The sequence below is a fragment of the Ambystoma mexicanum genome, chromosome 12, assembly GCF_040938575.1.
Source record: "Ambystoma mexicanum isolate Mex_15411 chromosome 12, UKY_AmexF1_1, whole genome shotgun sequence".
Lineage (NCBI taxonomy): Eukaryota > Metazoa > Chordata > Amphibia > Caudata > Ambystomatidae > Ambystoma > Ambystoma mexicanum.
Window position 1 is genome coordinate 194,410,117 of NC_090936.1, and position 12,645 is coordinate 194,422,761.

At 47.8% G+C, this 12,645-nt stretch overlaps 1 protein-coding gene across 6 annotated transcripts in view; it reads right to left on the reverse strand.

Moving 5' to 3' along the window:
- The window catches only part of LOC138513437 (tetraspanin-11-like), a 1,127,904-nt gene that overhangs the window by 589,156 nt on the left and 526,103 nt on the right, over window positions 1-12,645 (reverse strand). For 5 of the 6 annotated variants that reach the window (XM_069628291.1, XM_069628290.1, XM_069628289.1 and 2 more), the window contains one exon: window positions 4,138-4,242. The exons of the other annotated variant lie outside the window; for it this stretch is intronic. In XM_069628291.1, the coding sequence (XP_069484392.1) occupies window positions 4,138-4,242 (105 nt within the window). The remainder of the gene's footprint in view (window positions 1-4,137; window positions 4,243-12,645) is intronic. 6 annotated transcript variants of the gene reach the window in all.

Genomic DNA, 12,645 nt, shown 5'->3' on the forward strand with positions numbered 1-12,645 from the left:
AAAACAGCATATCTGTGAGACGCGTTTCTGCTACCTTTGATGTACGATGCGACGCTTCGAGAGGAGGGCACATGGTGGTGTCGCCTGGTCGCAGGTGAAAAGACTGAATGGTCTAACAGCGGCAGTAAAGATGCTGGAGGCTGCACTTAAACTAGTGATAGAGACTGATAGTTCACTCAGTATCACTTAACAAAGCTTCACCATTTCACCATTTCGTCCGGCTTCTGCCTTATGTTCTTATCGTGTCCTTCTCGCTTTCTATGTTTTCCGTGTAACACTTTTTCTTTTCTTCTATGTGAGATTCGAGATTTGATTTCTTGTAAAAATCAAATTTTGTTTTCAGTCAAACAAGTTTATTCGGATGTATAAAAACAACCATTAAACGACAAAATACACATTGTAACACAAATCCAAGTTACAGTTTGAAGATTCCATCATACCCAAGATAAACAAGATCAGAACACGTAAAAGGAAATGCAATCTTTGCACCATACCCCAACACTATAGATCAGAAAATATTTAGAGTGGAAAAAGGGGTCAACCCCAAGGACCCCATTACGTTACACATGGTCCCTTAACTTGACCAAGTGGTCACAAGACTAATTGTCCGCCCTTGTCACTCAGACGCGGCCCCCCACATGCCTTTTACCCAGAGGAGTACAGTTCGCTCCCGACAGGACAGAACAATGTGTGACGGGTCCAGGTGGGGCGACGGCTCCCAAATAGGGGCACAAGCTAATTGTAATCCCACTATATGGGGCCCGCACATAACCCCCAGATCTTCTCAAAACTTCCCTGACCATTTGACCATTCCTGAAGACAATTTTAACAGAGTCAGAGGGGTTTATACCTACGCCTTCCAGTCTGACGCACCCCACCAACGCTTCCCTGGTCACAAAGGGACAGTTCCCAACAGAACATAGCCAGTGGAGACATTTGTTTGAGAGGGCATCCCTTGGTTCTCGCCTGCCCAAAGGCAACTTAGGTACCCCATGCAGGAAAACCGTAGCAATTCTTTTCCCCCCCCAAGTACAGGACTCTTGGGGCTGCGCCCCCTTGGACAGAAGCCACGTGCTCCACTCCCTCCCTCCCTAGGAGGATTGATTGTCAGGACGCTTGGGGGACTCTCCCCCATCACAATTGATTCGATGCTCCCAGTGGGGTGGCCCCTCTCTGCGTTAGGGTGCATCGGCTGGACAACCCGGGTAGGGCTCATTGATGCATTGGCAGTCCTTTCGCAGGGTGGAATAACTGGAGGTAGCTGAGGGGGGTTAAGTCCCTTGCCAACTGGGAGCATACTGGAAGACTCCCCCGGCGTATCCCCTCCACCCTTCCCCCCCCCTCTTATTCCCCGGGCATCAATCAGTACCAACAGCAGTTTCTTGATGATTGCAATTTCAGAAAGCACTTGTGCACAGGAGCAACAGCCGACAGTATACACCTCCTTCTGTGGTGGAACGGTGGAAGAATAGCTACCGTGGGTGACGGGTTTGAGAGCCCTGAAGGGGGTTAGATGAGAAAAGGGGCAGGACCCTGAGATCGATGCTAGTAAGGTCTCGCTCCATGAGCTACGGGTGGAGATATGCGGGCGGTTATCTTCAGTTGCTCCAGTAGTTTCTGTGTCCAATAGATCCAAAGTGGTAGCAGCTGTGGCTGGGGGTGAGCAGACGAAAATAGGGCCCGAGGTAGGTGGGAGAACAGGTGGCTGATGTAGGCTTACAATGGGCGAACTGGGTTGGGGGGTGACAGAAACAACAGGTGCCAGGGATGCAAAAGGAAGAACTGACACATCACCAACCCCCCCCATGCCTGTGCCAGAGGCATTGGCCAGAGGCATGGCTTCAGAGTTCCCAGAATCGGTGGGCAGAGATTCTTGACAGACAGTGTCTTCGAGCTTCTGAGTTGGGAGGGTTCCTTTGCAGCTCTCAGAGGCAGTGTCTGTAAACGAGAAGTCCGCAATAAAGGCCTTAGCTCCAGTTATTCCTCCTTGGTGGCTCTGACGCTTAATGACCGCAATTTTACGCACTGACTGCTCAATACTAATGGGGGCAGGCTCAGAGCAGCACAGGAGCGGGGTGGAAGGCAGGATGGAAGAGGGTTTCTTAGGTTGAACATGGCCCTTGTGGGACCTTAATGACTTTAATAGGCGCATGGCAGTTCCCCCGAGCCAAGACCTCAATCACAATAACATTCCGGACATTTACTCCTCCTTTTGCTCCTTCAGGCACAGTCACAGAAGTAAGCACTCCCCTGCACTTACTTTCCCTCCAACCGCAACCGGAAAGTGCCTCCCACCACGGACGCCGAACACCTGCGGCGCCAAACACTGCGCCCTTGCCACGCCGCGGGCTTCACCGCTGCGGGGCCGTGAAGTGGAGTGTGAGCCCAGGGGGGGCGTGGCCACCAACCAGGAAGCTGCCGAGGATCCGCTGCGGCGCCAAACACTGCGCCCTTGCCCCGCCGCGGGCTTCACCGCTGCGGGGCCGTGAAGTGGAGTGTGAGCACAGGGGGGGCGTGGCCACCAACCAGGAAGCTGCCGAGGATCCGCTGCGGCGCCAAACACCGCGCCCTTGCCCCGCTGCGGGCTTCACCGCTGCGGGGCCGTGAAGTGGAGTGTGAGCCCAGGGGGGGCGTGGCCACCAACCAGGAAGCTGCCGAGGATCCGCTGCGGCGCCAAACACCGCGCCCTTGCCTCCAGACAAGTAAATAAAAAATTAAAAAATTAAAAAATCTAATGAAAAAATGGCGCTTGATAGGAATTTAGTCCAGCATTATGTTGACGATGAATGACGCAGGAGAGAGAGAAGCACAGAACATCTAAAATGCCATTATATAACTTTAAGCCACACTGTAACCAACATCTTTAAAGTGTTCCTTGGAAGTAGGGCTCTACAGAGAGGTCGGCAACCTTAAGGACACTGAATAGTTTAGAGGTGCAGCAGGTGGTAACTATTCCTCTACCCCACCTCTGCCTTGCCTCCACCCTGCCATCTCACTGACCATTGGAGATGCCAGTGATCAATCTAGTGACTGAAGAGGGCAAGGTGGCGGCAAAGCTACTGTCTCCTGACAGCTCCTGGCGAGTGGTAGTAAGGCCCCTCCCAACCCTCTGCTAAACCTAGGGTGACCAGACGTCCCGGTTTTGCCAGGACTGTCCCAGTATTTGGTGCTCTGTCCCCCTTTCTCATGATTGCATCTCCATTGGAAACTGCAGTGGTCCTGTTTTTTGTAGTAGGTCTTTATAGCTTTTAGGCAGGAAGGCACAATCTCGCACATTAAAAATGCTGCATTTTACAACTTACGATGTTGTTCGTTTTTGATAAATGAATTATAATATGTGTTTATTTGAACAGTAACATTTAACCCCCCTTCCTTACCTTTCATCTTTGTTAGATATGTTCATTATATTGTAGATCCTTGTTTGTGTGTGGGGGGGCGAGGGGTTAATTCTAATTTTGATTTAAATTTTGAAGGGGGGTAGGATTATTTATGCATAATATTGTTTCTATTTGTTCATGTTTATGGAATATTTTTTTTTAAAAAAAAATCAAGAGCTAGTCCTACTTTTATGCAGTTGCCCTGTCCCGGTTTTTTACTTTTAAAATCTGGTCACCCTAGCTAAGCCTCATGGAAACCCACATTAATTCACGAATTGCTGCACATGCACAGACGAGAGGATGGGAAACCCTGAGCTGTTACTACATGAAAAGGGGGTGGAAGTGGTGCTAGACCCACCAGGCTCATGGCCAGCACCGCCAAGCTGGCACCAGCTGCCGCCTGGCAGTACAAGTGATGTGAATCCGTTAGCAGCCTCATTACAAAATAGTCAGACAGCCCTGTGTTTCCGTCTGGTGCCGAAAGGCAGAGCTACGGCCATTTTCCTAAATAGTGGCATCTCCAACACAAGCCTTAGGCGCCAGGAAACCAGCCTGAAGTCACCCACTCCCAAGCGCTTGCCTTGTTTCGGCTACACATCAGAGTTATTTTCATGCAATTGCTCTCATCAATCTAGAAAGAAGGTGACCTGTGGTAACCTCAATCCAACATTTTGAAATGAGTAGAAACAACTGCTTAATGAGAAGACAAAATAAAACATGAGAGTGCAGCTACACAGTGCGTGACGTGAAATGTTCTTACGTCTTGTTGCAGCTGATCAATAGCTTGAGTCACGTGCTCTTTTCCAGGCTGCTCATAATTCTCCATCATGGTCCGGTTAAGGTGTAACTTAAGCTCCTCGCCCAGCTGCATATCAAATAAACAGGAAAATGAAGATGGCGGTGAAAAAAATAAGTGTCCAAACTATGTACTTGATCAACATAAATGACAATTCAATTGTGACGACATCGAGATGGAAATGGGGATATTGGGGAGACATTTGACAGTCTGATAAACACATGATAAAGCAGGTTTTTAAATGGCATGGCTTAAAAATTGAGACTTGTGATTGGTCAAACAATTACAGAGATTAGAGAGAACTGCTCTTGTTCGTATTCAATTTGATGAAGCTGAGATGTTCTGCAACAGGTCTATTCTGTCTCCGCACTGAGAACTGAGGATAAGCAGACAGTGCATTCCACCAACTATCCAGAAAAACCAGACACAACCCTCCTGCTTCCTGAACTCCTGTGCATCGCTCTCTTGCGCTCGAGCTCGGTTTGCGGTACTTACAACACACATGTTATGTTATGTTGATTCATACCATGCACCACTACCACTCAGGGACAGTCTCCAGGCGCTCAAGTACAAATACAGTGGGAAATTAAGCCTTTGCCACCAGCACATGCGATTTAAAAGCCACACTTCAGAACAACCCAGGGCCCATATTACAGACATGATGTTTGGAACTCGGCAAACTATATCAAATGTAAACATTCACAAATGGTTGCAACATACAGTCCAAGAAATATAAACATTATTAGACAACACAATGGCCCTCATTACGATACTGGCGCTAAACCATGGCGCTATTAGCACCATGGTTGGTGCCGGTATCGTGACGAGTCCGCGAATGTTCAATGGGGAATTACCACCCCATTCCAAGGATGGCGGGGCGGTAATTCCCCATTGAACATTGGCCCTTCCCCATTCCCATTTTTGCCCCATAGGGCTCAATGGGACTCGGGAAGGCGCTAAGTACGTTACCGCAAATTGCGGTACCGTACTTAGCACCAAGGTCCCTTTGCGGGTCCCTACTTTAACGGCTGGTCTAGACCAGCCGTTCAGGTCGGGTCCCACAAAGGGACCTCGTAGTAAGGCGCTAATGGGTTAACGGCGCCGCAGCCTTTTACGGCGCGGTTAACCCATTAGCGCCAGGGTCGTAATGAGGTCCAATGTTTACTGTGTTCCATATGCACACCGTAACCTCCCTCAAACCACTGCACCACCTCCACTAGCATGCCAGTGGTCATCTCGACTTCTACCTCACACACAGAAACCCACACATACACGCGCAGGCACGCACGCGGCACAGCAAACAGGAATACAGCACATGATTAGAAGGGTTTCAGTGCCCCAATGTTCCCCTAATACCTATGCACATTCAATCATTCATCCTTCTCATTACTACCCCACAAGAATACACAACACTGCACTCTACACACCGCATGAGCATACCGCAAATCTTCCTGCTAGACACTGCATCATCTGGTTTAGCAATCATATTCCTTTACATCACCAACACATCAGCACTTAATGCAACCTCCTAACAATTCAAGCAGCAGCTGTGATGCCATATGAAAGCATTTCCACCCATATTACACAACCTGGCATAATACAGACATATTCCAAACCCCCCAACCCACCAAGCTCTGAACAAATTGGCGGTCATCTGATTAAACCCATCTATTGCATGGAGAGGACCACTTATATGGACACTTGGCTTTAAGCAGTAACCCCCATGCAATATCGATTATTTCCATATGGTCCCATTTCCGTGCATGTTTACATCTGTAAGGAAGGCATTGTATCAAACAGTAAAACAGGCACAAGTGACCACAGTTCTTGGGTGTTTTTTGTACGTCAATTAGGTTTGAAAAATGCCTATCTAATCCTAAGTCTAAAGATGGGAGCAAGCTACAACCATCAAAAAAGAATGCAGCCCTACTGGTGTCTTGTCAAAATAAAAGGGAATATGCTAATAAACCTGTTACAAATCCTTACTTCTAAATAAACATGCTGTGGAAAACAATGTTATACAAAAGAAAGGTGTTCAAGAAATGATATGTCAGGATAAGCAAGCCGTTAGCTTCACTTGCCCATGTTTTCAGCACAGGACAAGGTGGCACACTCAAGGTTAGCACATACTCTGGCTTTCTAGCACGAGGGTGCAGTTAAAAAATCTCAGTATCAGGGCCTTCTCTTTGCCATTCAAAGTCTCTTACTTCAGAGGGCCTGGTGCAACAGACAAACATTCAAAGTTCCTTTCTCCTCAGTATTCTCATATGCACAACTTCTCCGATGATTTACTTTTCACCCTGGGTCCCCCTCTGCCGAGCTCAGACTCACTTTAGCACAAAACCTTCAATTAGTATCTCTTTGCCAGGCTCGGACCAATTCATCTCGGTTTTCCAAACTTTCTTTACTGTATCAAAATCGAAGACTTTTGACTCTGCGCAGGATTTTGCTTGACCCGTTGCAGGAGCTCCCTGATTTACAATTCTTTAACTTTCAATTTTGCTACTTCTCAACTGGATACGTTACAGAGACCTTCGATTGAGAACTCACGCGACGCCAGAATACTCAGTCAAACTAGCTTATCTTTTCCTTTCAAAGTCCAAACACTCATTAGCAGTTCAGCTTTACTTGCGTCTTTTATCACACGCGTGGGTGCTCATTCCAGCGCTGCCATATAACGTTGCTGCTTGCAACCTTGGTTTCAACCCAGACCTGACTAGTATTGTTCTCCCCAATTTATGGGCTGTGTTGATTTCACTGATGCTGCTTTGTTCTTGGAGCCTTGGTCGGCACCACAGAGGCTGCTGTTTTCTCCCTGCCTTGATTAATGACGCGGGAGGGCCCCGGCTATCTCCGACACACAATGCAGGATTCTTCAGCCTGGTTTCCTGGTCTTACGCTTTCTACTTTTGAGGGATATTGAAAGTAATGGTTCCTTGTCGGAAAGGTCAATGGAATGTCCCTCCTTGCGATACCCTCCTGTTTTGCTGTCTTTCTTCTCTCGTCCAGCTGCTGTCTCGAAACTGCCATTTCCTTGTGTGCTTTGCCTCGCTCAGAGTGTGCTCTCGTGCTCCGCCTTTTATCCGTGTGAGGAAGTTTAATGAAGTCAGGTGTGAGTAGTTGTCAGTAAGTGCCTGACCTGGCCTGACGAATGCATTGGGATATGTCAGGTACACGGCTCAGTGTTAGTCTGTTTTCTTCCATAGTGGGCTAAACGTGTGTGAGTGTTCATGTTGTAAAGGGTGCTGGGGTAGAATTCCGAAGTATCCTACCTGGTAGGATGGGGTGCAGGTGTTACAGGGAACGGTATACTGCATCTCACCATCCGGCATCCCACTCCCCAAATACCCCTGATCCAGGTGGTCCTCCCACACTGCTCCACCCCCAGGAAGCAATGGGCTTGTCCTGGCCACCTGGGTGACAGATCCTCTGGGACTAGTGGGTGAGACACCTTCTTGTCTCAAACACATCTAATCATGAAACACAATTGTAAATGCCACTTCCAATGTCCAGGTGTGGTGGGAGGCATGTACATGGATTCTTATGGAATCCACCTGATTTTTGCAGGTGTAAAAATATGCAGACACAATCTGATGCACGCAGAGCTGCTGTTAGATTTATGAACTGGACTATATGGGAGAGGCGGAATCGGTCATTATTTTCTCCAGTCCAATGTGACCAATCCAGGAAAAATGCCTGGCCAGTAAAAAAAAACATTTTACACATGGTTTCTACTCACTGTGAGCACTCTGTAAGCTAACGAAAATAAGTCCAATTTTGTACAAACAATCATTAAAACCCTCTTCCATTTAGATGAAGGTCATGCAGGCATTTGCACATTTCTTTTTAATTAATCTGGGATGACCTCAAAACAGAGGTATAAGAATCAGGGTCATCAATTTACTGTACAAATCAGCAACCTTCCACATGGTTAACCACCGTATACAGAGGGATGCCTTCCCCATCATGGATGCATCCAGCATTACCTTATCCTAGATCACATCTGTAGAGGAGCAGCTAAATGCCTCTACAGGAAGTCCCGCCCCCATTTTGCCTATATTTTGGGAACCGGAAATTGAGACATGTGCAACACCAGTAATGGTACCTATATCATGAAGAGTTTTTGAGATAAGGTATCCATCCTTAAGAAGCGTGAAGATGTGAAAAGGAGAAGCTGGTGATGTCATGAAAGATGAGAATGATGCACTAAGAAGGATAACCAGAGAAGAGAATGCATAGGTTGTATAGAATCTGATGGCGAAGTAAAGAATCATGAAGACTTTCATGTGTGGAATGAAGATCGCACATGTGAAGAACGCTAAAGAAAATGCAAGTAATTCAATAACTGTACAGATGCTGTAACACAAGTAGGCTACGTAATCATGAGGCTGGCTATGAGTAATATATAGACTGCAGGTGGTGCAGCCAAGATATATTTATATAGAATTCTGGAAATTCGATGGTACGATTTTAGTAAGTTCTTGATGTCAAAGACTGGAAGCAGCCCAGAACTGGTTATCAGCGTGCGAAGAACCGTGCACATGAGAAGCCAAGGCATCCTTTGTTAAGTTGCAAAGAGAGAGCAACGTTTCTTAATTAAAGACGATTAACTGCTAAAAATACTAATCCATTCACAGTCTCTGATCACATGAGCTGAGGATGAAAATAGTTGAAAAGCATGGTGCACCGGACTGAAGATAGCGAGTGCTCATACTCCCTTATATTCCCAGAGACGAGAAGCTACTGCAAAGCCGAGTTCAAAGACAATGTGAATGACAGACAACACGAGTGATGAGAGATGATGGCTAATTGAGTGGAAAGATAAGGTGAAGTCCACCCACCAGCAACTGGGGTACCAGCTTTCGTGCTGCTAGAGAATCGAATGTTCTAGAAGGGTACAAGTGTGTCAACCAATTGTAGAAGGCCTTATAACGAAGAGCCTTATAGTTCGAAGAGCCGATGATGTGTCATGTTTCTTATAACTGTTGTAGATGACTTGCATGAAGGGAGGGCACGAGTGACCCACCTCACAGTACATAACCAATCACAATCCCATACCTTATAGAAAGTATACTTAATTGTTCCCCTTGAGTCTATCACCATCTTATGTAGGATTTCTTATTTTGCTTATTTTTCGTAGTATGACATCACAGATGACAGGTTTTTGCTATATAAGTGTGATTTTTCATGAAATGCATTGAGATTATGCTTTGCGACATCCGTTGATGTCCATTGTACTCCTTGTTTTAGATAATTGGGAAACAAATAGAGTTTTTTTATTTTTTTATTGCTTTCTTTATTAACATTTCACAAAAACAGCACCCCGAACCAAACCCCAAGCCCCCCTCCCCTCCCACCCTCCACCTCCCCATGGCACGAGAATATTCCACATGTCTGAAGACAAACCGAGGTACATGGATGGTGAAATACCCAATGCAATAATGCCATATATACACCCCGTCGGGGTAGAACCCAAATCCACATAGTACTATAAGAGAAACACAAGTCACTACAAGTCAATACAACCCCCCCTCCGTTACCCAGCATTCCAATAGTCCAGGGTGCTCCTCATCCCCCAATAAACAGGGTGCTCAGTCAGGCGATGATGTAGCCGAAAACTCCTCCGATGATGCGGCTCACTTTTCTCCACTGCTCCCACCAAGGAGATATGACATGTATGCGTCCCACATTCCAGTATCTCCCCAGTTCTTTCCTTGCACCACCCCCCATCTCAGCTCCATGTCATTGCAGTACAGAATATCCTGGGACCACTGGGCAATCGTTGGAGCAGTGCTCTTACCCCACCCCATAGTAACTCTGCGCTTGGCCAGGATCAACAGGAGACTTATCAACTTACGAAATCTCTTCGGTACCTGAGCAGTGTATCCCAACAGGCCCATCACCGGATCCGGAGCATACCGCTGACCCACAATCTGCCCCACCACATCAAACACTCCACCCCAAAATTGACCAAGCGATGCACAGTCCCACGCCACATGGATAAAGCCCGCAGGCTCATAACCACACCTAATACAAGCCGCAGACCTGTGAGGAAAATATCGATGTAGCTGATCCGGAGAGTAATAGTATTTGTGTAGAAATTTGAAATGGACAAGTTTGAAGCTTGCATTAATAGCCCCTTTTCTCATGCCTTCACAACAATATGACCATGTCTCCTCTGAGATCTCCCTTCCCAGCAGCGTTTCCCAGTCCAACCTCGAGGACAGAGCAGACACTGACCTGCCCCTCGACCCTTCCGTGTAGAGCTGTGAGATCAACCCCCGGTCTAAGTCACCTCTTACCACCTTAACTACCAAATCCGCCACTTGGGGCTGCCCCGGAAAGGTCAGAAAGAGCCACCGCAGTGCCACCTGGAGCCTATAATACTGAAATATGTCTAGGGCCGATAGAGCCCCCCTGCCTTTCAGTTGATCAATGGTAATAAAGGTGCCGTCCGGAAACAAATCCGCGAACTTGGCAAGACCCAACCTCTTTGTCATAGCAACATAGCTTGCCTCACTAGTCACGGGTACCCCAGGGATAAATATAACCGGGAGTTCTGGAGAATAAAGCACCTCCTCCCCAGGCGCAAGCACCAACCGAGAGCAAGCTCTGCATGTCAGTTCCACCAGGTTTCGAGCCACCCCAGAGTGACCTCGGGCCGTCAGAATAACCGACCTCAGCAGGGCCGGGGACGCAATTGACCCCTCCTCCTCAACATGCCTATGTTCAGCCGCCAACCCATACCAATCCCTGAGGTAGCTAGCCTGGTCCACACAGTAATACAATTCAAAATCAGGAAGCGCCAGGCCCCCCCTGCGGACTGGTGCCGTAAGCTTATCCCATGCGACTCGTGCCTGCTTCCTAGCCCAAAGAAATCGGATCACTGCTGACCTGAGGTCCTGAAAACATTTCTTAGGCACACGAATGGAAACATTGAGAAAAACATACAAAAATCGGGGCAGAATGTACATTTTAACTACCGAGACCCTACCAAACATGTTAAGCGGAAGCTTAGTCCACCTTTGCATCGCGTCCTTAGCCTGTTGCAACACCGCCCCATAGTTATTACGAAACACTTCATCGGCGGACCTGGCCAAGATAATCCCCAAGTACCGCTTACTATGCATATCCCATTGAAACCCCACTGATCCTGAAAATGAACCAGTCCCTCAGTCAAGGGGAATATCACCGATTTAGTAGGGTTCACCCGCAGCCCCGAGAGTTCACCAAAGTTCTGGATGTCTAGCATGACAGGGTTCAAATTGACCTCCGGATGGCGTAGAAACAAAACCATATCATCTGCATATAACAAAATCACCACCTTATGGGTATGCAACTGGATTACCCTATGAATATGGAACTCCCTCACCCTCTCAGCCCAAGGCTCTATTGCCAGAGCGAACAATAAGGGGGATAAAGGACGCCCCTGGCGCGTTTCCCTTTCCAGTGGGATCAATGCGGTTGTCTGCCCATTAACCCTCACCCTTGCAACAGGCTTTTCATATAAGAGACCTATTAAGGCCAGAAAGGACCCCCCCAAGCCTAGTCTACACAAGACCGCGAATAAAAACGGCCACTCGATAGAATCAAAAGCCTTAGTGGCATCCAATAAGACTGCAATAGCTGGATCCGTAAACGGTAAAGCAGCCAACAACCCAAACATGCGCCTCAGCCCAAACGACGTCGACCGCCTAGGGAAAAAAAAACGCCTGATCGGCCCTAACCAGCGTAGGCCTTAATGGAGCTAAACGGGATGCTAGGATCTTGGCTAAGATTTTATTATCCAAGTTAATCAGTGTCACTGGTCTATTCAGCCACTCCCTCTGCTCCTCGGAGCACCAAAACAGGCCCACCTGATCAAGGTTTGCTTCAATATCCGCTTGCGAGGCCCAGGACTGGGTAGCGTACAGTCGGGTGTAAAAAGAATGGAACTCCCGAAGTATCGCCTCATCTTCGAAGTGATTCATCCCACGCTCATCTGTGATTACCGCCACTCTGCCCCCCGAGGCGTTTAAACGCGTGACCTGAGCTAACGACCTACCGGAGCTTGACCCTCACCATATCTCCGAGGGGCAGATCTGTCCCACAGGTACTTAACCTCCCGCTGAGCTAATGTATGGAATTCCTGAAGTTTCCTCACCATCTCCCCTTGCTGAGATTTGGAAGGAACAGCAGAAGCCTTTTACATGGCGCGTATCTCCTCCTCCCTTTCCGCCAGGTCTTTAGTATTTTTCTCAGTATACCCGCCTCTTTAGCGATACACTTCCCCCGCATCACACATTTAAACCCTTCCCACAAAATACCCATCGAGGACACCGACCCCTCATTCATCTCAAAGTAGGTATCAATAGCATTCCCCAGTTCTTCTCTGAAGACTATATCCGTGAGCCCATCCCTTTTGAATCTCCACGGAGGCCTCCCCTCAGCTCGGCCCTTCAACCGGACAGCCAACACCACCGGAGCATGATC